The following is a 26892-nucleotide window of genomic DNA, read 5'->3' on the forward strand; positions in this document are numbered from 1 at the left end:
GTGGGTAATGGAGACACAGAACAAGGTTCCATAATGTCAATGTCTTTTTATACCCACACTTTAATGTAAGATAAGGTTTGTGCACACTTTGCACTGCACAGGACCCCTTTGTGCTCTGCCCATCTGGCCAGATATGTGGTGAAAGGGGCTGAGGGCAAAGAAGGGCGTGAAAGAGATTATTACAAGGTCGTCTTCGATAATAACTGTTTGTGTTGTTGCTGTACAGGCTGTGTAACACCTCAATACGCAGAGAATCATAGGGCTGCTGGAGTTGGAAGGGGCCTCAGGATAACACCCAAGTATTCCTAATATTAGTACTGTGGTATGAGTAATGCTGTACTGTGTATTCTCTCACACCAGTGCTGTGTCCGGGGGGGGCACAGGAACAGGCACCAGCAGCTCACTATAGAGTGTGCTGCTGAGATTTCATCAGCTAAAAATTCCCGCTGCTGCCTCCGCACTCCCGAGCAGGAGCACATCTGCAAGTGGTGAGGAGCACCATGGCGATGGGCACGGGAGTGGGGATGGGGTGCAGAGCACAGCAATGCATGTGTGGAGCTGAGGGGTCTCGGTGGGATGCGGGTCCCTGACCATGGGGGTTATGGAGGCTGGGCCTGCCCTGGAACGAAGCACAGGATGTGGGGCAGCGGTGGGGCTGCATGGAGCTGGGCCCAGGCTGAGGGTGGCGTTTGGGGTATCACAGAATCATGGGATGGTTTGTGTTAAAGGGACCTTAAAGCTCCTCCAGCTGCAACCCCTGCCACGGGCAGGGACCCCTTCCACTGGAGCAGCTTGCTCCAAGCCCCTGTGTCCAACCTGGCCTTGAGCACTGCCAGGGATGGGGCAGCCACAGCTTCTCTGGGCACCCTGTGCCAGCGCCTCAGCACCCTCACAGGGAAGAGCTGTGTGATGAGATGTGGGATTGGAGCAGCCTTTGGGTCTGAGGAACAGTCCCAGGACAGGAGGTCAGGCTGGGAGGGCTCCTGCCCTGTTCTCCTCTGCTCAGCAGGGCTGGAGGGGCAGAGGGGAAGGGTCCTCTCCATGTCCTACCCTGCTCCAGCCCAGTGCTGACCGCTAACCCGGGAGGTGGGATGTGGTGGCCCCTTGGCACCAGGAATACAGGGGGGAGGACCCGGGGTGCAGCAGGAGCTTGATGGCCTGGTGGGGCAGGACCACACCCCCTCTGTGGGGCAGACTCCCCTATGGGGCAGGACTGGATGGGGGGGAGGGGGGCGTGCAGCTGAGAGGAGCACAGGGAGTGAATTGCCATCCCACTCCTGCACACACGGAGCTGCTGTAACTGTGACAACAGGCACTGCGCTGGTTCCGTGTCTTGGCTCCTGATGGCAGCGTGGGAAGGGCAGCGCTGCCTTTGTGCGGGATCAGCCCGAACTTCCCTGAGCGGGGCCCTGTGCCACCGCCACCACCACCATCATCAGCAGCAGCAGCAGCAGCAGCACCTCGGTGCGGGGACAGGGACTCGGTAACCGGAGAAGCGGGTCGAGAGCAGGCTCCGCTCATTAAACATTGATGGAAGCGCTCCGACCGCAGCGAGAGCTGCCCGCACCGGCCCCGCGCGGGGCCTCTGGGTGCTGCAGGGACCCGGCTGTGCCCACCCGGGTGGCTCTGGGGAGCACGGGGCTGAGCAGAGCCCGGGGTGTGCAGGATGCGCCCCACGAGCATCCTCCCGCTCGCTCTGTTTTCAGGGGCTGCTGGCTGGGGAGGAGCTGGGGCTTTGGGCTGCTCTTCCATGCCAGGGCGATGACCGCAGGACAGTGGGGACCTCAGCGGGTTGGTGGTTGGTTGGGCTCGTTGGCACTGAGAAGCCTTCAGGTCAGAACCGCTGTGTCCTGCCCCCCCCGGGGCTTCGGGCTGCCTCCCCGGGACACACTGGCATTCCCGGCTCCTTTAGGGTGTGGTTGGGCTTCCAGGTCTGGATCTGTCGGCTTTTTATAGACATCCTCATGGGAGCGCAGAGAATGGGAGGAAACGGGAGCGCTCGAGCCTGGCCGCGGCTGTTCCGCAGGGCGGAAGCGGGTCCGGGCAGCACGGGGGCACCTTCCTGCCCGCAGGAGGCTCCGGCCCGGCCCCGCAGCGTGGCGGAGGATCCCTGGGGAAGGGAGTGCGGCTCCTGCGTGCGGGGCACGGGACATAGGGCACTGGAGCATGGGGGCTGCGGGCTGAGCCCCATCCTCTGTGTCTCCTACTTGAGTGAGTCCAGAGGAGGCCACGGAGCTGCTGCGAGGGCTGGAGCAGCTCTGCTCTGGAGCCAGGCTGAGAGAGCTGGGCTGGGGCAGCCTGGAGAAGAGAAGGCTCCTGAAGGGGAGACCTGAGAGCAGCTCCAGTGCCTGAAGGGGCTGCAGGAAAGCTGGAGAGGGGCTTGGGACAAGGGATGTAGGGACAGGCCAAGGGGAATGGCTTGAACCTGCCCGAGGGGAGACTGAGCTGAGCTCTTAGGCAGAAGCTCTTCCCTGTGAGGGTGCTGAGGTGCTCGTAACCCTATGGACATTCCCCTGTGTACAAGGGCATTCCCACAGTCTCCTGACATAGGAGTCTCCAGATGCTCCCCAGCTCCCAGCTGTCTTGGGGCTGATTTTACTTCCCCTGACTTGTTCCTGATCATGTCGTGTCTGTTGGGTGGCTGGGACCTGCTGCTGTGCTTACTGTGAGTCTGCAGCTGCCGCTTATCATAGAATCATAGAACCCCAGCCTGGTTTGGGCTGGAAGGGACCTTAAAGCTCCTCCAGCTCCAACCCCTGCCACGGGCAGGGACCCCTTCCACTGGAGCAGCTTGCTCCAAGCCCCTGTGTCCAACCTGGCCTTGAACGGGGCAGCCACAGCTTCTCTGGGCACCCTGTGCCAGCACCTCAGCACCCTCACAGGGAAGAGCTTCTGCCTCAGAGCTCAGCTCAGTCTCCCCCATTCCAGTTTTTATCCCGGAAAGGGAAAAAGCTGCAGGAAAAGACAGGAATGTGGATGTTTGTCATCCAAGAGTCAGACTTAGACAAGCATGAGGCAGAATTGCCGTTCAGGAGCAGGAGGAGTAGCAGCCTCCCTGGCGCGCTCCCTGCTCCTCTGAACACAGCCCCTCTGGCTCCAGAGCCTGCAGGATCCTCAGGGATTGAGGGCCGGGATCCTGCAAGCTGCAGCCTAAATACATTGCGTATCGTCTGCATAATTTGTTCTTCTGTGAAGAGTTTAATTTGTCAGGTCCAATAATAAACTCATAAATCTCCTCTGCTTGTTATCAGCGCTGGGAGAAGATGCTCCTGTTCCAAGCATTTCATTTATCTCCTGAGCCGCTTCCTGTGCCTCTGCTGTGACCGGTTGTGTGTTCCCATGGCTGATGCTGCTCTGGGGCCTGCTTACCTGGGGGCAGGAAGGATGGAGCTCGGGGGCAGAAGGTTGTGCTGGCCCCACTGTGTGCTGCAGGTCCTGGTGGAATGGGGATGGGGTGGATGAGAGCCAAGAGACGGAGCGAGGCCGAGCAGCCGCTCTGCAGCTCAGAGCCACCCTCAGGACCAGCTCCCTGCCCTCTCCTGCCTCTGGCACTGCCGTGACCTGCTGGGGGTGATCCCGGCACAGCCCCATTGCTTGCTGGTGTCAGCCATTGGTATCCTCGCTCGTGGGACCCTCCACACAGGGAGGGAACCGTCGCTGTTCTGACCCCATGGGCTCCCCCGCAGGCAGCTGCACCATTCAGTTACGGTGCCACATCCCAGTGTTCCCTCAGTGCCACATCCAGGCCATTTCCCACTGCCCTCGTGCTGTGAGATGAGGACAGCAGAAGCGCTGCCTCCTTCCCACAGTGTCCAGGGTGCTGCAGGCTTTTACCATGTCCCCTGTCACTACACCTGCTTGGGCACTGATCTCGCTCCTGCCTTTCTCTGAGGCCAGTTTTTCTTTCCCTTTGGTCATTCCTTCCTCCTGTTTCTGAGTCCTCCTGGCTCTGCACCTTCCCAGGGAGCCTGGTGGGTTCCCTGAGGCCACACAACTGATGGTGCCCAGTCCTGCGCCCGTCAGAGGTGTGTGGCTGTGTCCGGGCTCTGCAGACACCTGTTCCCCATGGGAATAGCTCCAGCCCAAGCCCACTGTATCCGTGGGCCCTTGTTGGCTTTGGACCATGCTCTGTGCTGCAGGAAGAGATTCCGGATGGCGCATGGATGGAGGGGGGCTGGTCGGTCCCACCCTGTGCATCCCTGTGCCCAGCAGTGTTTCCCCCAATGCTTGTCCAGGCCTGATGTCAGGCAGCTGAGTGGTTTCCTGTGTTTCATGGCACACGTGGTCCCATGAGCTGCTCTCAGGAGGGGTGTCAATGGGGCGGCAGCAGCTCTGTCTAGAGCACCCTGTGATGGCCCCATGGGACTTCAACAGTGTCGCTTTACACTTGTCCAGGTGCCAGCAGTGCTCCCGCTGGAGCTGCTCTTAGGAAGGTTTCAGCCCAGTGTCACCCCCCTGTCCCCGTGCACCCACAGGTAGGGTCCTGGCCCTCGCCCCCCACAGCACGCAGCGCCCGCTGGCACCGCTGCAGCCCTGCTCCATGGGATGTGGCTCATCCATGTTCAATGTTCCACCTTGGAGCAGCCATCTCAGCCGCTCGCCCGGGCAGGAGCCGTGGTGAGGAGCGAGCAGAGAGCTCACCCTGCCCAGCACAGAGCAGTGTTACGGACACCTCTCTGCTTCACCTGCCCGTGCCTGCTCCTGTCTTAGCCCGGGGCACTGCAGTCACCTGCTGGAGGTGGTGAGAGGTGCCGGAGGACCCTGACCGACCCATGGTGGCTGCATCACCTTCCCTGGTGCTCTGACCTGGGCTGTTCCCTTGGGAAGCTGCGTTATCCTCATGCATGGTCCCACTGAGCTGTGCTGTGGAGCAGGGGCTTGAGGGGCAGAGCACCTGTGGCTCCCCTTAGAGGGCAGTGAATGCGCTGTCTGTGGGGTGAGGATGGGCCCACAGGGCTCAGGCTGCTGCTGCAGTGGGGCAGCACATGCTGGAGGTGACTCTGCCCCTCTCTTTGGTGTCCTGCATGGCACTGGTGTGGTGTTGGTGTGGCACTGGTGCACTGACTATGTACTGGTGCTGCAGTGATGCTGCAGTGATGCTGAACTGGTTCCCTGCTGACGCTGTCCTTGCTCTCTTGTCCACAGGTTGATGAAGAGGGAGCGCTGTGACCCCGTGCCCGTGCCTCTCATTCCAGGTAAGCTCTGCCCTGTCCCTAGGGAGCACCCTGGGAGGTAATGGCAGAGACTGGGGCTTGGGGTCCAGCACTCATCCTGGGGTGGGGTGACCTGCCCAGGACACTGGGACAGAGCCCCCAGCCCTGGTGCTGGGGGCAGAGCTGAGGATGCAGGGGTTGGGGTGAGATCAGGCTGTGAGTGGTGCAGGAGAGGGTCCGAGTCAGGGGTGGGTCATTGCTACGTGATGTGTTTGAGGAGATGTCAAGGGGAGAGGTCCTGGGGGGATGGACCAGCCAGGTCTGCACAGGCCCATCCTGCTGGTGTCCCTGCCCGTGGCAGGGGGTTGGAATGGGACAAGCTTTAAGGTCCCTTCCCACCCAAACTTGATCAAGTTCTGTGATTCTAAGTCCATCCTGCCTGCTCCCAGAGCACATCCGTGACTTGCAGGTCCCAAACCCGTTGTGTGGCAGTGTCACAAGAACACTTGGAGCAGGTCACTCCACAGCAGACAGCTCTGTCCTGGTCCTTCTCCCTCCACAGCAGATCCCGGCGGGAGCAGGGCCGTGGAGCTGGGCCTGGCTCAGCAATCCCTGTTGCTTGTCCTGTTCCCAGCCCTGCAGGGGAAGGTCCTTCCCTCCCTGTGCAGCAGGAGCCCAGGTCTGTGGGACACGGGGAGGTTGTTCATCATCACCAGGTGCTGCCCCTGCTGTGCCCATCCTGTGGCTGCTGCCTGGACCCTCTTCCCAAGCAGGATGGGAGCAGGAAGGGGAGGGATGCCGAAGGGATTAGTCCCAGACAGGCAGATGGAGGCAGCGTTATCCTATTAGGCAGGAGCTAAGCGGGAGCAGCTCAGGGTGGTGGCGGTGCAGGATGTTCCTGTGGGCTGGTGGCCACCCCGGCGCCAGCTCTGGAGAGTGTCTGTGCCAGGCGGCACCGAGCCCTTGGGAACAGGTCAGAGCCGCACCGAGGCACGGGCTCAGCACCCCTGCGCTCTGCTGGGGGGCTTGGGGGAGCCCCAGAGGGGCTGGGGTGGTGCTGGCGCTGTGCTGGGACAGGGACCCACTGCAGAGAGGCTGGGTGAGGGCACGGTGATGGGACCGCGCTGGTGGTGGTGGTGAGAACGGGGAGCAGGTCCTGCACAGCGGGTTTCTTGCTTCTTTCTGCCGTGGGTCTGTGCTCCACGTGAGGACACAGAGGAGCTTGTGAGTGAGGGCGGGATGTGTGAGAACATAATGACTGGGCTTCCTTGTCCTTGGGCAGCCGCACCCTCCCGGGCTGTGCTGACCTGCAGGGGTGCCCATGACAGGGGCTGGAGCTGGAGGAGCTGTAAGGTCCCTTCCAACACAAACCGGGCTTGGGACCCTGTGACTGTGTGTGCTTTCTGCCAGGGCCTTGTTCCTCCTGGCTGTGTCCTCGTGTGTCCGTCCCGCGCATGATCCTTTCCTGCCCTGAGATTGTGCCTGTGTCCTTATGCTCTGGCTCCATGTGAGGAGCTGATGGGTTCAGTGACTTGTGGGATGGGAGGAGATTCCAGTCCATCCCATGCACATGGAGGAGATGGCAGAGGGCAGGACCCGGCACCGCGCAGGGCACGCGTGCTAGGATCAGGGACCCCAGGGCAGGATCAGGGACCCCAGGGCAGCATCAGGGACCCTGCAGGGCATGCAGGGCCTCGCATGTGCTCGGTGGCAGCGTGTTGTGCTGATGGCAGCATGTTGTGCTGGTGACAGTGTGTGGCTCTGGTTTCCATGGTGACTGTGTTCAGTGATGTTCCCATGGCTACACCCGTGCTCAGTGGCTTCGGGGGAGCACGAAGCCCCTGGATCCCAGTGCATCCCGGTGAGGCTGCCCCATTGAGCCCTGCTCCGGGGTGGCAGAGGCTGCAGGGGCAGGGTTCAGTGCAAGAAACAGATCCCGAGAAGTGGCATGTGACAGGAACCTGGATTTGGGAGGCTACAGATGCTCTGTAAGGTCCCTTCCAGCCCTAACCTGGGATTCTATGGTAGAGGCACCGCCAGGGCTGTGTGTGCAGTGTGATGGGGCTGGTACTGACTTCCTACCCCAGGCCTTCACTCCTGCTCCTGTGTCAGTTTGCTCTACAGCACAGCAGGAGGGGTAGCTGCCTTCAGGGCAAACCAGGCTGGGACATAACCTGGGCCAGCAGCGTGGCTGTGATGGGGAGGGACGGGGCTGGGAGAGTGGATCCATCCTGGAGCTGGGGATGTGCGACCTGGAGCTGTGCAGGCTGTGACCTGCAGGAAAACCAGTGTTCAGGGACAGGGGTTCCCAGTGCCCATCCTGTGGGGACTGGGGTCCAGCTGGGACAGTGGCTGGAGAGAGCAGGAAACTTTGTCTTGGCCGAGTGAGGCTGAACAGACCTATTCTGTGTTCCATTCTGGACCCCTCACTACAGGAGAGACATTGAGGTGCTGGAGTGGAGCCAGAGCAAGGCAATGGGGCTGGTGCAGGGCCTGGAGCCCCAGTGTGATGGGGAAGGGCTGAGGGACCTGGGGGGTTCAGTGGGGAGAAGAGAAGGCTCAGGGGGACCTGATGGCTCCCTACAAGTGCCTGACAGGAGGATGGAGCCAGGAGGGGCTGGGCTCTGCTCCCAAGGAACAAGGGATGGGACAAGAGGAAACGGCCTCAAGCTGCCCCAGGGCAGGTTTAGATGGAGCTGAGGAACAATTCCTGCCCCAGAGGGTGCTCAGGCATTGGAACAGGCTGCCCAGGGCAGGGCTGCAGGCACCGTCCCTGCAAGTGTTCACACCCCGTGGAGACGAGGCCTCAGTGCCATGGGTCAGTGGTGGCCTTGGCAGTGCTGGGAACGGTTGGACTGGATGAGCTTGAAGGGCTTTTCCCACCTGGGTAATTCTATCATTCCCCAGCAGGGAATCTGCTCCTGTGATTCCTCAGTGCTGCACTCACTGGTGGCTGGGCTCTGGTCTCCTTTCCTGCAGCAGATGCAGGCAGCGAGGGGCAGCTCTCAGGAATCCCTGTGCCCAGCACTATCGCCCAGCACCCCACAGACAGGATCCCTGTGTGGGCACAGGATGCTGCTCCTCATCCCGCTGCTCTCTCTGGGGTCAGCACCACTCTGCAACCCCTGCCTGCTGGGGCAGTGGGTTTGCTCCCATGAGCAGTGCAGTGGGACTTGCCCTTTAGTCATCCACATATCCCAGGTGACCCAGTGACCCTGAAAAACGGGCAAAGGGAAAATCCATGGGCATTAGCATTAGCCATCAGGTGCTGCAGGACACCGCTGGCAGGCGAAGGCGGATCAATGGGCTCCGCTCCTGCTGCTCATGAGCTCCCTCCATCCCGAGACTGTGGGGCGAGATCTGTGCCTGCCCTGCCCTGCCCTGCCCTATGGGTCAGCTCTGGAGGCCGGGGCAGCGGTGGCAAAGGGCAAGGCTGGGCTGGTACAGACCACGCTACCGTTGACGTGGCGCTGGGACGGAGCCACGGCAAACACTGGTGCTGGGTGACCTGGACCTGCTTGTGCCAGATAAGCACCGAGGGCGGCTCCGGCCCTGCGGGGCCCTGGCGCTGGGCAGGACACCAGGACCAGCCCTGGGTGCTGGGAGCGTGGGCTGGGGGAGCTCTGGGCTCCTGACACAGGTCAGGTGTGCGGTGGGGACAGAGCCCCCCCAGGGAGCCCGTCCGGTGCCTGTCCCCGTGTCGGTGCCTGCGGGCATTGACCGCGGCCCCGATCAATCGGTAACGCTGGGGCTGTGCGGGAGGAGGCTCTGCTGGTCCATGGGCTCTGCCTGCGGCGAGCATGAGCGCTCGGACCCATTGAGGTGGGGGTGCTGAAGGGGCTGGGGGGCTGCAGGCAGTGCTGGAAGCGTGACCAGGGGCTCCCGGTGTTGGGAGTGGGAGGAACTCCCGTGATGGAGCTGGAGCAGGCTCCCAGGGGGAGCCTCTGGAGCGAGCACGGCTCCGGTCTGTAGAGGGGGGCTCTGAGGTAGGGGGGATGCTGGTGTGGGCAGGTGGATGTGCCCTGTCCCAGTGCAATGCCTCGGTGCTGGTCTGGAGCAGAACCATGTAATAGTTCAGGTTGAAGGAACTTTAAAACTCAACCATTTCCACCCCCCTGTGTTAACAGGGACTCAACTGCAACAAATCCCAACCCCCAGCAACCTCTCTAATCATTAGGGCAGAAATCCTGACTCGTTTTTGCTCTCTGACACAATGAAGATTAAATTAGTTAATGCAAATCATGTATTTGAACAGGACAGGTCAAGAGTTTCCCTTCACCAGCTGCCTGATGGTATCCTAGGATTAGAACCATAGAATCACAGAACCCCAGACTGGTTTGTGTTGAAAGGGACCTTAAGATCATCCAGCTCCAACCCCTGCCACGGGCAGGGACCCCTTCCACTGGAGCAGCTTGCTCCAAGCCCCTGTGTCCAGCCTGGCCTTGAACACTGCCAGGGATGGGGCAGCCACAGCATCTCTGGGCACCCTGTGCCAGCGCCTCAGCACCCTCCCAGGGAAGCGCTCCTTCCTTACACACGTGCAAGCGGACACCACAGAAGCAGCGCTTGTTCAGGTGCAGTGAAGCCTGAGCCTGGATCCAGTTGCTGCTGTCATGTGTGTGTAGAGACTGCCACAAACAAAGGAGCAGAGAGCTGCCCGGCGAGGGTGAACCTGGGATGTGTGCTGGAAACCAGGCCATTGCAAAAGCAAGGAAGGGTCAGAAACAGCTTTCCAGAAAGAGGGGAGGGTGCGAGGGCAGACCTGGAGGAACGAGTTTGGAGGGAGGATTCCAAATGTGGTTCTGGGTGCCAGCAGCCGTGTCCCTGGGGATGGGAAGAGCACATCCCACCTCCTGCAGCCCCCAGCCTCGGCTGCAGGACCCGGGGCTGATGCTGACAGCAGCCACAGGTCTTCACCTCCCACTCTGGGCTGCCTTTAGCTGCACCGAACTGCCCTTCCCTGCCACAGGAGTAGTTCCACCCCGGCTGCTGCTTCCTGCTCTTCTTGTGACCCGGGGCTGCTGGTCTTCACGTCTGACCTGGGGCACCTTCTGGGGTCTCACCGCTGTGGTGCTAGTGCTGAGCAGTGCTAGCGCTGCTCATTCCCAGGCTTTCCCAGCAGGATGCTTCCCTCCAGAGCAGTGATAAGGCAGTAATACATGGTGTGGTGGCCACGGTTCTCTTATCTCTAACCCAGGGGGATCCGGAGGCCTGATGGACGCCAGTGGGTTTGAGCAGCGTGGGATGATCCCTGTGGCATGGCTGCCTTGTCACAGGGATGTGGGAAATGGCTTCGGCTCTGTAGCCCCAGGGACAGGGGAGTGGGGCAGCCCATAGGGGAACACTGATCCCACTGCATGAGAAGTAACGGGGGCTCAGCTTTACACCGTGCTGTGGGGGCTGCTGTGTGGTGACCCAACCCAACTGCTCCGCTCCGGGTTTCGCTCACTGGTGCTCCTGTGGCACGTGCGGGAGCTCTGCTGGACCAGGGAGGGGTGATGGACGCATCCCTGGTTTGTGCCTCTTGCTGGGAAATCCTCTTGAAAGGGTTTCTGACTCCTCTTGATGGTTTCTCACCGTTTTCCTGGGCTCGGAACGGGACTCTCTGGATTATCATTTCTGAGCTACTCAACTTGTATCTTTTCCTCCAAGATAAGGGATTTTTTTCTCGCCTCAGCAGAGAAGTTGATTCAATAAGAGCAAATGAATGTGAATGACTCTGCAAGTCTGTGATGGAGTTCGGGGGTGGCCACTGCATTTCCCAACCATTCACAGTTGTGGCTTAGACATTATTGGGAACTAATGAGGGGCCAGAAGATTGGGGGAAAAGAAGCAGGAATAATCCTGGCAATTACCATCTGGAGCGTTGGATTTCTCCCCTTAGTGAAGTAGCAAGACAGGAAACAGGGAAGAAAGGAACCCCATGAATGTCAGCAGTTGAACAGAGCTAGGGCAGCAGCATGTGGGCAGGGGGAGGGATGTCCCCGAGAGGCCATGAGTGGAGCCCACTGGGACCCCCCGGCTATGGGTGGCTCCTGCTGCGGAGCGGATGGAGGTTGGTGCCTGCGGGTGGCTGAGGCAGCGCCAGGGGGTGGTCGTGGTGCTCCTTCCCTGAATTCCCAGAGGTGGGAGCTGGGCCCCTCCTCAGAGGAGAGCTGGAGCTCCCTGCAGCTGCCTGAGAGGGGGATGGAGCCAGGATGGGGCTGGTCTCTGCTCCCAAGGACTTCAACCTGCCCGAGGGGAGACTGAGATGAGCTCTTAGGCAGAAGCTCTTCCCTGTGAGGGTGCTGAGGCGCTGGCACAGGGTGCCCAGAGAAGCTGTGGCTGCCCCATCCCTGGCAGTGCTCAAGGCCAGGTTGGACACAGGGGCTTGGAGCAAGCTGCTCCAGTGGAAGGGGTCCCTGCCCGTGGCAGGGGTTGGAGCTGGAGGAGCTTTCAGGTCCCTTCCAACCCAACGCACTCCGTGACAGGCAGAGGGACTTGTGTCTGCAGCGCAGGGCACAGGGCACAGCGCTGGTCGGAGGAAAGGAGGAGCCCGGAGGCTTTGGGTGCTCCTGGGCTGATCTCATTGTTTGTCAGGATCCAGACTTGGTTTCCGTTCTGGGGCTGGTGCCAGTCGCGGCGCTCGTTCTGCAGGACCCAGCACCGTGGGTGCAGCCTCCTCCACCAGTCCCTGTCCTGCAGCTCCGGCTGGGAATGCTGCTGGGGTGCTCTCGCGGGTGCAGTGCCCTGGCCTCGAGGTGGAGGAAGAGCCGTTAGTCATTTCCTGGATGGATCCAGGCCATTCCCTAAAGCTCTCTGGCTCTCAGTGGTCTGGGGGCTATTTGTGTTTGAGGATTGCCATGTAGATCAAAGTCTTCACTCCCAGCCATTGGACGGGCCACAGCCCCAGGCACAGTCCTGCAGGGATCAGCCCATCTGCTCCTGTCCCAGCAAGGGAGCAAGGAGCAAGGGCTTGACCTGCTGGGCAGGGTCCCTGTGGCTGTCATCAGCTGGGCACGGGCAGGAAGAGCAGCCCGTGGTGGGGGCTGCTTGTGTCCCTGCTCTGTGCTGGATCTCATGGAACCTGAGCCTGCCCTGGGTCAGTGTGAGTGCACGCGGTCCCCCTGAGACGGGTTTCTGGGACGACAACACAGGTCAGTGGCCTCCCATTCCTGAACCCCTGGCACAAGGGCGCAGCTGCATCCTGCGGTTTGGGAACCCCCTGGCAGAGCCCTGGCTGGTGGGAGCTGCTGGAGCCAGGAGCATGGGGCTGGTCCGTGTGGGTGGGCACTGAGTGGTGACCACCTAGAGCAGGACATCAGGACCTCACAGAGGGCAGCAGGGCCAGGGCAGGGATTGTGCCCCTGCACTGGGCACCGGTGAGGCTGCACCTTGAATCCTGTGTTCAGCTCTGGGGACCTCACTGCAAGAGAGACATTGAGGTGCTGGAGTGGGGCCAGAGAAGGGCAGAGGAGCAGGAGCAGGGCCTGGAGCACAGGGGTGATGGGGAAGGGCTGAGGGACCTGGGGGGTTCAGTGGGGAGAAGAGAAGGCTCAGGGGGGACCTGATGGCCCCCTACAAGTGCCTGAGAGGAGGATGGAGCCAGGAGGGGCTGGGCTCTGCTCCCAAGGAACAAGGGATGGGACAAGAGGAACCGGCCTCAAGCTGCACCAGGGCAGGTTTAGATGGAGCTGAGGAACAATTCCTGCCCCAGAGGGTGCTCAGGCATTGGAACAGGCTGCCCAGGGCAGGGCTGCAGGAACCGTCCCTGCAAGTGTTCACACAGCGTGGAGACAAAGACCTCAGTGCCATGGGGCAGTGGTGGCCTTGGCAGTGCTGGGGAACGGTTGGACTGGATGAGCTTGAAGGGCTTTTGCAACCTGGTTGATTCTGTGATCAATACAGCATGAACAGTTGATAGAACCAGAGCCAGGAACTTTCCCTGTGAAACCCACAGATGGGCTGAGCCTGCTGGTCTCCAGCGTCCCTTGTAACAGGGAAGGAGCCAGGCAGGCCTTCAGACATGCTGGCGCAAATGTGGAGATGGAGAACCATGGTTGCAGGGGGGGGGAACAGGGCTGTTCGGGAGATGGTGGTTATCCAAGATGATGGAGAGAAGATGGCTCTCAAATGAGCAGAGCAGCCCCCATAAGCTGGGACAACCTGTCCTCTGCCCCAGGGTGCAGTGTCCAGACCCTTTGTGCTGGCCCTGGTGGCCAGGGTGAGCAGAGGCTCTGGTGTCCATGTGCCTGGGGTGGGCTCAGCTGGGGCAGGTCTGTGCTCTGCTGTGAGGATGAGGAAGGGTCCCTGCAGGGTGGCTGGTGGGTCTCGGCGTCGGGGGGTATGGAGAGGATGCAGTGGCATTAGACCTTGTGGGGGAGGGAGGGCACATGTGGGAATCTCTGTATGGTGGGGGGCTGCTTGGTGATGTCTGTCCCTGACATGGGGTTTCCCATGTACGGTCGGGGGGGTCAACACAAGGATCCCTGTGTGTGTGTGTGTGTGTGTGTGTTATTCCTGCCATGGGGAGCCCCATGGGATGCCTCTATGAGATCCCTGCGTGGATGACCGGGGGCTCCTTGGGGAGGGCCCCAAGATGGGGATCTCTGAGTGCCCACTCAGGGGTCCTGTAAAGGTCCCTGTGGGGGTGGCCGGGGTGCAGCGTGAAGTCCTTTGCTGGGGTACCCCCGCGGTCCCTGCAGGGGTGTCCGTGTGCAGTGAGGGTCCCCCCGCGGTCCCTGCAGGGGTGTCCGTGTGCAGTGAGGGTCCCCCCGCGGGTCCCTGCAGGGGTGTCCGTGTGCAGTGAGGGTCCCCCCGCGGTCCCTGCAGGGGTGTCCGTGTGCAGTGAGGGTCCCCCCGCGGTCCCTGCAGGGGTGTCCGTGTGCAGTGAGGGTCCCCCCGCGGGTCCCTGCAGGGGTGTCCGTGTGCAGTGAGGGTCCCCCCGCGGTCCCTGCAGGGGTGTCCGTGTGCAGTGAGGGTCCCCCCGCGGTCCCTGCAGGGGTGTCCACGTGCAGTGAGGGTCCCCCCGCGGGTCCCTGCAGGGGTGTCCGTGTGCAGTGAGGGTCCCCCCGCGGTCCCTGCAGGGGTGTCCGTGTGCAGTGAGGGTCCCCCCGCGGTCCCTGCAGGGGTGTCCGTGTGCAGTGAGGGTCCCCCCGCGGGTCCCTGCAGGGGTGTCCGTGTGCAGTGAGGGTGCCCCCGCGGTCCCTGCAGGGGTGTCCGTGTGCAGTGAGGGTCCCCCCGCGGGTCCCTGCAGGGGTGTCCGTGTGCAGTGAGGGTCCCCCCGCGGTCCCTGCAGGGGTGTCCGTGTGCAGTGAGGGTCCCCCCGCGGTCCCTGCAGGGGTGTCCGTGTGCAGTGAGGGTCCCCCCGCGGGTCCCTGCAGGGGTGTCCACGTGCAGTGAGGGTCCCCCCGCGGGTCCCTGCAGGGGTGTCCGTGTGCAGTGAGGGTCCCCCCGCGGGTCCCTGCAGGGGTGTCCGTGTGCAGTGAGGGTCCCCCCGCGGTCCCTGCAGGGGTGTCCGTGTGCAGTGAGGGTCCCCCCGCGGTCCCTGCCGCCGCGCTGACCGCCTCTCCCCACCCGCAGGGCCCCCGGGCGGGCTGTGAGCGCGGCCGCCGGTGCCGGTGCCGGTGCCGGTCGGGCCGCCCCGCCGCGCCGCACGGAGCATGCCTCTGAGCCCCGCCGGCAGCAAACATGAGAGCCCGGAGTCGCCGCCGCCAGAGCCGCCGCCGGAGCGACAGCCCCGTTCCGGAGAGCCGGGCGCCAGCCTGCGGGAGGATTCGCGGCTCGACCCGGCCCGGAGCCCCGCCGGGCCCCGCTCCCCCAAGCTGGCGGCAGCGGCGCGCATGGAGGAGCCCGCACCCGGCGCCATCGTCGTCCGCATCGGCATCCCCGACCTGCAGCAGACGGTGAGTACGCGATCGGCCCCGCTCCCTGCGCAGCCGCCCCGGCGCCACCCGGCAAACTTCGCACCGCCGCGGCGGCCGCGGGCCCGGCAGGACGGCTCCGGCCCGGACCCGCTCCGCTGCCCCCGCTCCCCATTGCCTGACTCCCCGGTGCCTGGCTCCCCGCTGTCCCCGCTCCCATTGCCCCGCTTCCCCCGCTCCCCATTGCCCCGGTGTCCCTCCGCCCCCATTGCCCCGGTGTCCCTCCGCTCCCCATTGCCCCGCTGCTCCCGCTCCCCATTGCCCCGGTGTCCCCCCGCTCCCCATTGCCCCGGTGTCCCTCCGCTCCCCATTGCCCCGCTGCTCCCGCTCCCCATTGCCCCGATGTCCCCCCGCTCCCCATTGCCCCGGTGTCCCCCCGCTCCCCATTGCCCCGGTGTCCCCCCGCTCCCCATTGCCCCGCTCCCCGGTTTCCCGTTCCCCTTCTCCCCGCAGGCGCGGACGCGGGTGCAGCCCCGCTGCAGCGCTGCTTTTCCGGGGCACAGCGCGGCCGGGGCGCTCCGGGGCTCCCGGTGCTGCCGCAGCCCGGGGCCGCTTCCACCGCCGGGGACCCTCATCGGCCCGGGACCGGCTGCGCTGCGCCGCCTGCCCCGAGCGCGGGGACAGCTGGGCTGGGCGAGGGAGCAGCACCCAGCACGGGCAGGATGCCGGTACCAGCCCTGCTCCAGCACGGCACCAGCACCGGCTGGGCCGGACTGCGGGAGCTGGCGGGCGCTTGCCTGCAGACGGGACCCGGCAGGGTGCCTGCAGCCGCGTGTGACATGGAGGACATGGGCACCGTGCAGTGTTGGAGGGGTGGCTGTGCCACGGGGAACCGGGTGGCATGGAGAGGTGGAGGGTGACATGGAGGGGCAGAGGGTGACATGGTGATTGCTGACCCCAGGACGGTGGGTGTTCGTCACGGCACAGTGACCCACAGAGGCTGTAGGGTGGCTGTTGCTGACCGGGGCAGTGCTGGGGGTTACCTGGGGCATTGGGTGCAAGTGGTTCAGCGCTGGGAAGAAGTTTCCTGAAGGGTAGTGGTAGCTGTGGCCCTCACGAAGAAGTGCGTTCATGAGAGCTGGGAGCAGGGTTCAATGTTGGGTGGACTGAGAGGAGCCTGTGCTCTGGGGCAAGTCACTGTGGGCAGGAGATGAGGTGCCCCTGGGGGATGAGGGGTGCAGGAGATGAAACGGACATGGGGTGAGCAGAGCATTGCTGGGTGCGTAGGGGATGAAGGCAAGTGAGAGCTCCCCTCATGGATGGGGAAAGAGCTCTGTCGGAGACTGGCATGGTTGCGGTGCTGCTCTGGTGCTGCTGGATAGGGAGCAGGCACGCTGGGGTGCTGGCGTGCTCCCAGCACTGCTCTGCAGGCTCGGCTGCCAAGCACAGGGCAGCAGCAGCATTGCCTTTGCTGTCGAAGAACTGGACTCAGGCTCTGCTCTAGCGAGCGCTGACTTTGTGCTGCAGGGAGGGCTCTGTCCCTGCTCCTCCTGCCCCAGCCCCTGCTGGGGTTGTGGGCAAGGGCTGGGTCTCTTTCCCTTCACATCAGCTCCTCCTTATTACCCCCCTGTGCTCATTCAGCCCTGATGCACAGCTCCAGATCTGGTCCTGCTCCAGCCTCACCCTGTGCGATGCAGCACGGCAGGGTCCAAGGGCTGTCAGCGCGGGCCCCTGCTCTGCACATTGCCATGGTATCCACCTCTCTCCTCTGCTGTTCCTTGGGCACTGCTCCGCAGCTCCCTGCCCTGCCTTTGTTCTGGGAGTGTGCGTGGGCACGGGAGGGAGCAGCGATGCTGGAGTTCTGTGATGCTGCGTTGTAACCCCTTCTCCTTACACAGCCCCCGCTGCAACCCGCCGAGTCAGTGAAATAGCTCAGCCTGGAGGCAGGGGAAGGGATGGGGCAGTTCCTGCAAAGCTGGGTATTTTTGCACGGTACAAAGCAGGAATCTCCCGCTCAGACCTCCCTTGCTCCTGGGGCAGATGCTTATCAGAGAGCTGGAGGGTGGAAATGTCTCTGGTGCAAGCTCTGAGCTGGGATCCAGCACCCGGCAGACCCATGGGCTGCCAGGGGCTGGGGGTGGGGGTGTTGCTCCCATGGGAGGGTCACTGTGGGGGGCAGGCAGCACTCTGGGGGCTGACAGGGTGCAGTGGGGAGCACTGGGGCCGTGGTGCAGTGAAGAGCAGCACAGCGCGTCCTGCCCAGCACCAGTGTCCTGCCCAGTGCAGCCTGGTCCTTGTGCAGGGGGACCTGGCTCTGGCGCTGCAGGGTGAGGAGCAGGAGCTCCTGGGCTGTGCAGGGTGCCCATGGGCCGCAGGACAGTGCAGTGGGTTTCTGCCAGACTCCTGCAGCCCCACAGGCGAGGGGACCCGGATACCCTGTGCTGCGCCCTGTGCGGTGCTCCCCTGCTGACACCAGCACCCAGACCCAGCTGTGCTCGGGAGGGGGTCAGGGCATCCCCTCCTGCAGACCAAGGCAGTGCATGCAGAGGGCTGCTGCATTCATGGCTCAGGTGCATTCATGGCTCAGCTGCATTCATGGTTCATCTGCATCCATGGCTCAGGCGGGGGCTGACTCCCCAAATAGAAGCTGCCTGGTTTGCCGTGTTAGCTGAGGTACCTTCACTTAAAGGGAAGCAGGGAAATGCAGCTGGCTTAACAGTGCATCCATAAGAGCTGTGTCCTGTGACTGACCCTGAGCTTCTGCATCATCCCTGTGCACCAGGTCTGATCTGGGGACTCTCAGTGCTCATTCCTGGTGCCCTGAGGGTCCCTATCAGAGCACTGTGAAAAGGGAAGGGGGAAAATGAGGAACTGAGCCTGTCCCATCTGCCACTGCTGGGCTTGCCATGACCCCATTGGCTCCATGAGGCACTCTGGGATGTGCGGGATGTTTGCTGGCTTCTGGAGAAGCTCATGGGAAGCTCCAGAGCCATGTGTGTTCCCTGCCTCCTCTTCCCCTCCTACAGGCCCTTCCCCTGCCCTGCTGCTCCTTGCCTGGCTCCTGTGGCTGTGGCCCTGCCGATGGGCAGCAGTAGGAATGTAGATGCTTTGGCTGCTCTGGGGGCTCTGCTCCAGGCCAGGAGCAGTGTCTGTGCCCCAGGAGGGATCCCATAGGTGCACAGCGGGACTCAGGTGGGCTGAGGAAGGTGAAGGTTATATGCTCTGCGGGCAGGAAGAAGGAACAGGACGCTGATGGCACCTCTCAGATGCCTGCCTGGTGATGGGAGCACAGGAGCACCCCACGCCTGCTGTGACCTGGGAACAATCCTGCCCATCAGAAGGAAGGGCCATGTGCAAGTTCTGCTGGTCCAGACCCCGCGGGTCTATCACCTCTTAGAGCAGAGTGTGGAATGCACAGCAGGGAATGCCACCAGCTACTTCTGCACTGCAAGGAAGAGGCTCCTTTTGGAAATCCAGATGTACTCCGTTCCCATTCCAGCACATCCCTCCTGTTTCTGCACTGCAGGAGGGCCCAAGCTTCCGTCCCCCCTCCGCCTGCCTCTCTGCATGCCCTGTGCGGAGCAGGAGGAAGGAGATGGGTCCTGTTTTCTCCCTCACGGCAGGTCCCATCTCAAGCTGTTTGGACACTGGAGGATATCTCCGTCAGTTCCCAGAGATTCAGCCTGGAAGTGCTGGCCCATCATGAGGACATCAGCAGCGATGTCTCTGGAGAGGCCGCCTTTCAGGGACGAGGTCACAGTCTGGGTGGGGATTGCCCAGAACAATGGAAAGCACTAGCGGAGAATTCCAAGGCTTTCAGCTGAATAAACACGGTGCTGGGGGTTGCAAAGGAACCGAAAAGGCTTGGAGACAGCTCCGGGATTTCTGGAAAACCCCGACCGGAGACATGAGCTTGAATAAACACAAATGTGATGGGATCGGCTGAGGGACCTGCGGGGGTCAGTCAGGAGAAGAGAAGGCTCAGGGGGACCTGATGGCTCCCTACAAGTGCCTGACAGGAGGATGGAGCCAGGAGGGGCTGGGCCCTGCTCCCAAGGAGCGAGGGACATGGACAGTGGAATTGATGGAGCTCTCTTGGTGAGAGGCTGTTGAAGTCTTGCCGAGGCCAGGGATGGAGCTGCTCATTCCCTCCTGTAGCTGCAGAAGTCTCTGCCCTCAGTCCTGTTCTCAGGCACCTCCTCAGTTCAGGTTCATATTCTGGCTCTTATCTCCTTAATGCAAAGGAAAGAAGAGCCTGAAAACCAGTGCACGAAGCATTGATTCCCCTCTTAAGCCAGGTGAAGGGAAGGAGTAACTTTTCATATTCCAAAACAGAGAGAGGCAAAGATTTCCTGAGCTTCTGCTCAGCCAGGGCTGGTGGGAAGGCAGGCTGCCATGGGACGGCACCATTCCCTTGGGATTTGAACTCCCATGAGTGGTTGCAGAGCATTCTGTGAGCTCTACTGCTGGGCAGGTGGGGAGGGAGCCGAGGCACCTCTCTGCTGTGGCTCTGGGTGCTGCAGAGGGACATTGGCTCTGACCGGTGGTTTGCAGAGCAGGGCTGTTGTGTGTGTCCTGTGGGAGGACGTAAGCAGTAAAAGGCGCCGTCTGTGCTACCTTCTGGGCTGTTTCCTCTCCCTAGCAGAAAAGCAGAGAGCAGCCGTGTAGGAATTGCCAGTGGACGTGTATCCTCCCAGTCAGCGAGTGCCAGTCTCTTGTTCTGCTGCAGTGTCAAGGCCAGGCTGGATGGGGCTTGGAGCAAGCTGCTCTAGTGGAAGGGGTCCCTGCGTGTGGCAGGGGCTGGAGCTGGAGGAGCTTTAGGCTGCCTTCCAACACAAATCAACCTGTGGTTCTATTCTGTGACTCCTCCCTTAGCTCTGCTCTGTGTGCACTGGTGCGCACTGGTGCTGGCCTGTGCCCGGGGAAGATGTGTAAGCCTGGGCAGAGGAGGCTGATGGGCAAGGCCCTGGGGATGCTCCCTAACGCTGGTGGAGCTCCCTTGTCCCTCCTGCCCGCTCTGGATGCAGGCTGGGGCTGCCGATCCCTCAGGAAGAGCTCGGTGCTGGGCTGTGCATCACCCTGCCGAGGGGGTGGTGGGCATCCGGCTAAAATTATCCCAAACACCCACAGGACTCGGGAGCTGCAAGCCTGGTTTTTAAGGAGGCAGCGGCAAGCCGAGGCTGAGCTTTGTGCCTCTGAAGCAGTGATGGACTGTGGGTCTGCAGCGTCCCACCGCATCTGGCACCTATCCCCAAAGCCTTTCAGTGAGAGCATTTGGAAGTGGGATCCCCCTCGTTTGGGGCTTGGTACAGGAGAAGGTGGTGAAGCAGGAATGACACTGGGGGAGCTCGGCAGCGTCTCAGTGCTCACTGGAGTCCCCTGTGTGCTGGGACTGCCTTCCCGCGGGTGTCTGACCAAACCTGGGGTGTATCCCATGGGAAGCCACGTCCTGCAGCCTCCGGTGGGCAGCAGTGCCTGCCCTCCATGGCCTCTTCCCAGCGTGGCTGGGATTGCAGAGCATGAGGTGCAGGTTTTGTGCTTACTTCTGCTCGGGAAGCTGGGAAAGCGCATCCCAAGGAATTGCTGCGCAGCAACCCCATAAAAAATGCATAGGTAGAGACAAGAGGCTCCTGCTGTGAGTGGTGCTTGGGAAGCTGCTCACTGCCAGCGGGCTGAGCCCGGGGAAGTAGAGCAGCAAGAGCCAGAGGGACAGCGAGGAGCAGCGGATGGGACTCGCTCCTGGAGGGTTCCAGGGATTTCTCCTCCATCGTGTGCCGGCAACTGCTCTTCTTTAACCTTTAATCCACGTTCAAGCAGACCGAGGAGCTGCTCTAGGTTAAAACAACTTCCCCCCCCATTAGCTTTAACCTGCAGCAGCAGCCTGACGTGTGTGAGAACCAGCGATGCGCGTTCCTGCCCCCAGGAGCCAGCACTGGTGCTGCGGGTGGATCAGGGGGCTCAGGGAGGTGCTGTCCAGCTTTATTGCAGCTGTGGACACCGCCTGGCCTGAGGGATGCGTTGTGAGCCCTGGCAGTGTGAATGGTGCCCGCTGCTTAAATATATGCACCCTCCCACACGGTGCTCTACTTAGGTCCTGATCTGCGCTCACAAAGCAGAAGTAAAAAGCTCAAATCATGTTCCTGCATTTTATATTCTCTGAGGTAATTTTAAATGTGAGGAATGGAAAGAGTTTGCCTTTTCCCACTGGAGCCCTGAATCCAGCTCTGGGGCAGCAGCACAAGAGGGACGTGGAGCTGCTGGAGCAAGGCCAGAGGAGGCCATGGAGATGCTGCGAGGGCTGGAGCAGCTCTGCTCTGGAGCCAGGCTGAGAGAGCTGGGCTGGGGCAGCCTGGAGAAGAGAAGGCTCCTGAAGGGGAGACCTGAGAGCAGCTCCAGTGCCTGAAGGGGCTGCAGGAAAGCTGGAGAGGGACTTGGGACAAGGGATATAGGGACAGGCCAAGGGGAATGGCTTGAACCTGCCTGAGGGGAGACTGAGATGAGCTCTTAGGCAGAAGCTCTTCCCTGTGAGGGTGCTGAGGTGCTGGCACAGGGTGCCCAGAGAAGCTGTGGCTGCCCCATCCCTGGCAGTGTTCAAGGCCAGGTTGGACACAGGGGCTTGGAGCAAGCTGCTCTAGTGGAAGGGGTCCCTGCCCGTGGCAGGGGTTGGAGCTGGATGGGCTTTAGGGTCCCTTCAACACAAAGCAGGCTGTGGTTCTATGACACATCCCAATGTCTGCAGCTGTGTGGGAAGGAGGAAGAGGCAGGAGGCATCCTGAGCACCTGGTGCTTTTCTGTGCAGGAGCAAGATGAGGAGAGCAGGGTTTGTGCTGCAGCTCCCGAGGGGCAGGAGCGTGGCCGCTGCCCCGGCTCCATCCCCCTGCTCCCAGGCAGAATAAAAGCACGAGAACTTCTCTGCTGCAGAGGGGAGGTCTGGAGGCGAGGAGCTGACCCCTGCAATGGCCTAAAGCTGGGCTGAAGAGTTTGATCCTTGGCCACAGCAGCTGCTTTCTGCTGCTGTGAAGATCTCTGGCTGTCAGTTGCTGTATTGGGTTTCTCCCCCCTTCAGAGGAGAATCAAAGCACTCGTGCACACGCTCCAAGATGCGTTTTGCTTACCAGCCATGCATTGTTGTTCCATAGGAAGTGGCCTCTTTCCGAACAGATTACCCATGAATGAAGCAGCTGCTCCTCTTTGCTTTGTGTCCTCACTCACTGAGCAGCCCCACGCTCGCTCCTGTGTGCGGCTCAGTGCGGCCCATTTTAAAGTCCCTTTGTAGCTCTTTCTGCGCCTGTTTCCCTAACGCGGACGGTTGAGCTCTGTCAGCATCCAGACAGGATCCCTGCGACAGCGGACTGAGGTCCTCAGTGTAACAAAGCACTGCGTCATACCCGGTGCCCCTTGAAGCAGGGTGAAGCGGTTGGGGTTAGGGGCAGCACTGGCCCCACGGCGTCCAGGGAGCGTGTCCCATCAGTGTGTCTGATTCATAGAACCATGGAAGGGTTTGGGTTGGAAGGGACCTTAGGGCTCACGGGGAAGAGCTTCTGCCCAGGAGCTCACCTCAGTCTCCCCTCCGGCAGGTTAAAGCCATTCCCCTTGGCCGGTCCCTTTTTATGCTTGCTTGTAGGTGCAGGAGGTGTTTTTGTTGCTTACACATTTCCTACAGCCCAGCACAGGCAGTTTTGAGTACTTGTATTTAATTTATTAGTACTGAGAAGTATCTTAACACGATAAATGAACATAATTTAGTGCCAATTTTTCTCTCAGTCCACGCTGAGTTAAATCAAGTCAAAAGCTGCTCATCCGCTTGTTAAGTGAGAATTCTGCTACTGGCTCCCTTCTACAATTGGGTGGAGCTAAAAACTGGAATGTGGATTCTGATTTAGCTTACATTTTAGCCTGTGATTTCGATTATAATTGCTCAGATAGATGCACAATGCGCATGGTTACAGGGGATGTACTCAGGAAAAAGCACTTTTGGTTGTAAAGTCTCTATTTCATTGCAAATTAATCTAATGTAACGGTGAGGAATTGATCCGGCTCAGCCTTTCTTTAGGAAAACTGCTGAGGACGATGCTGCAAAACAGCATCAGCTCCATTATTCATATCCATATCCTCTGCCAGGGATTTATCATGGTTAAAACTGGTGATTGCCCTGACTGAAATCAATCCACTCTGCTTTATCCTGCGTGGAGGCTTTAGCCTGCAGCGGGGAGCTGCGGGTCACTGTGCTGGAGCTGTGCCTGAGGTTGATGGGTTTGGGACTGGGACGTTCAGCTGCTGAGTGCTGTGTGATATCCCTTGTGCTGCGCAACATCCCTTGTGCTGTGCCACGTTCCTTGTGCTGTGCCACGTTCCTTGTGCTGTGCCACATCCCTTGTGCTCTGCTCTGGAGCCAGGCTGTGAGAGCTGGGCTGGGGCAGCCTGGAGAAGAGAAGGCTCCTGAAGGGGAGACCTGAGAGCAGCTCCAGTGCCTGAAGGGGCTGCAGGAAACCTGGAGAGGGGCTTGGGACAAGGGATGTAGGGACAGGCCAAGGGGAATGGCTTGAACCTGCCCGAGGGGAGACTGAGATGAGCTCTTAGGCAGAAGCTCTTCCCTGTGAGGGTGCTGAGGCGCTGGCACAGGGTGCCCAGAGAAGCTGTGGCTGCCCCATCCCTGGCAGTGTTCAAGGCCAGGTTGGACACAGGGGCTTGGAGCAAGCTGCTCCAGTGGAAGGGGTCCCTGCCCGTGGCAGGGGTTGGAGCTGGAGGAGATTTAAGGTCCCTTCCACCCAAACCAGTCTGGGTTTCCATGAATTTTAAAGCTAAGTCAGATGTACATATGTACAACTTGCTCTCTATATCAGGGCATTAGGGACATAGTGAACATGTGTTGTCGAGATGGGCTTTTCTCTCCTTGTTCTGAGCTCTGTGCCCATAGTGGTTGCAGTAGATTCCAGGGCTCTGTAGCTCAAGGCTTCAAGAGCTGATCCATGCCAGGAGCTGGAGTTTTGTTTGGAGCAGCACAGGAAGGATCTCACAGACCCTCAGAGGGAATCTGGTCACAAAACGTGCTGTGAGGAGGCGTCGGGAGCGGGCACAGGCCTGTGCCATGCATCTTGGGTTGGAAAGAAGCCACAGGGGCAGCACCTCCCCTTTCCTTGTCTGTGTTTAGAGGCCAAAGTAAGCATAATTGAGCCATAACTCTCATTTACTGGTGAGAAAGCCTGGGCCGTGGTGTGAGGGGCTCTATATTACAGCTCTCTCCAGGGGGGAGTGTATTTATTACAGTCTGGGTTGGTGGAAAACTCTGAGATCAGCTCCATTTTTAACGTATGGCTCCCTGTGGATCAGCCCCAAGGGGCTTTCCTGCTGCCTCCAGCTGCTGCTGGTGTGCCTGTGCCGGCAGTGCCATGACAGCACCGGATGTTCTGAAGGTGCCCGCATGGAAATAACCCCCGGCGTTCGTCAGCATCCCCCAGATCGGGAGTCGTTCAGTGACAGAAGCCCCATAAATTACCAGGAACTTGCAGTGGAAGTGACCCGAGCTGCAGAGGCACCTCCTGAGCCCCCCTCAGCTCCGTTCCCATGAGCAGACGTGCGATGCCAGGGGTGGAAGCGCAGCTGAGGGAGGAGCAGCTCTGTCCGTGGGGAGCTGTCACAGCTCTGGGGGGTGGGAGCAAAGTGCCCCATTGCTGGGAGCTCTTGAGGCCGTTTCCTCTTGTCCCATCCCTTGTTCCTTGGGAGCAGAGCCCAGCCCCTCCTGGCTCCATCCTCCTGTCAGGCACTTGGAGGGAGCCATCAGGTCCCCCCTGAGCCTTCTCTTCTCCACACTGAACCCCCCAGCTCCCTCAGCCCTTCCCCATCACCCCTGTGCTCCAGGCCCTGCACCAGCTCCATTGCCCTGCTCTGGCCCCACTCCAGCACCTCAATGTCTCTTTTGCAGTGAGTTCCCCAGAGCTGAGCACAGGATTCAAGGTGCAGCCTCACCAGTGCCCAGTGCAGGGGCACAATCCCTGCCCTGGCCCTGCTGCCGCACTGGTGCTGATCCAGGGCAGGATGCTGGGGGCTTCCTGGCTGCCTGGGCACAAGCTGCTCACGTTCAGCTCCATCAATCAGCACCCCCAGCTCCTTTCCCATGAGCAGTTTCCAGCCGCTCTTCCCAAGCCTGGAGCGTTCCATGGGGTTGGTGTGGCCCTAGTGCAGGACCCGGCACTTTGCCTCCTTGAACCTCATCCCATTGGGCACAGCCCATGGATCCAGCCTGGCCAGATCCCTCAGCAGAGCCCTCCGTGGCTGCCACGTGCTCCAGCACAGCCGGGGCTGCTCCGTGCCCACGTGGTGCCTCCGCGGAGCTCAGCACTGTCCCTGAATTTTTAGGTCACGTCTCAACAATTCCTGATGCACTTTCACACTCGGGCTTTTCCCTGCTCATGGCCCAGCGGCAGCGGCTCGGGACTGATCCCATCTGCTAATGGATAACTCTGGGTTCATCTGAGCGTGTGCCTGCAGTGATGAGCGCTCCGGGGCTTCGTCCTGTTGGCCCTGTTCCCTGCTCCTGCTCGTGGTCTGTGCCCGTCGTGTTCGTGGGAGAGGAGGGGAATCGCTTCCCTGTGCGGGGCTCAGCCCCGGCTCTCGCTGCTGCTCTTCCCCCCAGCGAGCCCATTGACTTGTGTTAATGAGGGGTAACCCTCCCTCCCCAGGCGTGCGCTGGAGGAGCTCTTTGGTGCCCACGTTTCACAGCTCAGTGGCATCCGTCAGCACCTGCTGCTCCTTCGCAGAACCAGCTCTGGGTGAGGTGACTCTCGAGGGCTCTCCCTGCGTGCTGGAGGATGTGACCGTGCCGAGAGGGGCTGCCTGCAGGCTCCGTTCCCCCCTGGTCCTGCCGTGCTATTCAGCATCCACCCCTGGCTTCAGGTTGTTTTCTGCTGTCCCAGCCCTCCTCATCCTGTGGGTAGAGCCTGTGAATCACCACCTCAGCAAGTGAGTATCTGCACAGTGCTGGAGGAACAACAGCAATTACTCCTGCCTTAGCACTGTGCAGGGAGCAAACGCAGTGCAGGAAGTTAAAGGAGCAGGGTTCAAGGGGGAGGAACGGGAGTGCACAGTGTACTGCTCCGGAGCAAGCTCCCAGCACCACCGTCTCGTGCTGTGTCAAGAAGTTTCTTCTGCATTTAGTTGGTGTATTTGGAAGAACTCGCAGAGCTCTTCCCTGGGAGGGTGCTGAGGCGCTGGCACAGGGTGCCCAGAGAAGCTGTGGCTGCCCCATCCCTGGCAGTGTTCAAGGCCAGGTTGGACACAGGGGCTTGGAGCAAGCTGCTCCAGTGGAAGGGGTCCCTGCCTGTGGCAGGGGTTGGAGCTGGAGGAGCTTCTTCCAGCCCAACCCAGTCTGGATTCTATGATTCTGTGTTGTGCAGGGGTGTGGATGGATGGATGGATGGATGGATGGATGGATGGATGGATGGATGGAGGTGCTGTCAACCCATGTCCTTCTGGCTGCAGCTGGTGAGGTTGCACCAAAAGTGAGGGTTTGGCAGCAGGCTGTAATTGCAAATCTAGAGATGTTCAAACTTGGACTCCCCAGATCTCCTGAAGCTTGTTCTGCAGTGGGTTCCCTCCTTTGTGGGCTCCCTCCTTCCCATCTCTCATTGTGTCTCATTCCAGATATTCTTGTGGCAACACGGGCTGTTTTGTAGAACGCTGGGCCTCTTGTCTCCTGTCTGCTTGGTGTCAGGGGTTGTGGAACAGCACTGTCTTGGTGAGATGCACCAATACATCAGTCAGAGCTCTCCCAGCCTCGGGAATGAGTGGAGGGCCTGAAGCCCTGCTGCCTTCAGCTGTATCAATCAGCTCAGTTGCAGTGAGCAGTGCCTCATGCCCTGTATCACACAGCATGGATGCGGTGTCGCTGCTGCCATTGC

General features: G+C 60.9%; 1 protein-coding gene across 1 annotated transcript in view; it reads left to right on the top strand.

The window, feature by feature from the left end:
• The first annotated feature begins 1979 nt into the window (after nt 1–1979).
• The window catches only part of SHANK3 (SH3 and multiple ankyrin repeat domains 3), a 313275-nt gene continuing 288362 nt past the window's right edge, over nt 1980–26892 (top strand). Inside the window, 5 exon segments of the mRNA XM_057403824.1 lie at nt 1980–2211; nt 4476–4617; nt 5146–5195; nt 14644–14765; nt 14768–15037. Coding sequence (XP_057259807.1) covers nt 1980–2211; nt 4476–4617; nt 5146–5195; nt 14644–14765; nt 14768–15037 — 816 coding nt within the window.

Source organism: Pezoporus wallicus, unplaced genomic scaffold, assembly GCF_028554395.1.
Source record: "Pezoporus wallicus isolate ANWC-B61680 ecotype Strahan unplaced genomic scaffold, APGP_CSIRO_Pwel_v1 contig_6978, whole genome shotgun sequence".
Classification (NCBI taxonomy): Eukaryota; Metazoa; Chordata; class Aves; order Psittaciformes; family Psittacidae; genus Pezoporus; species Pezoporus wallicus.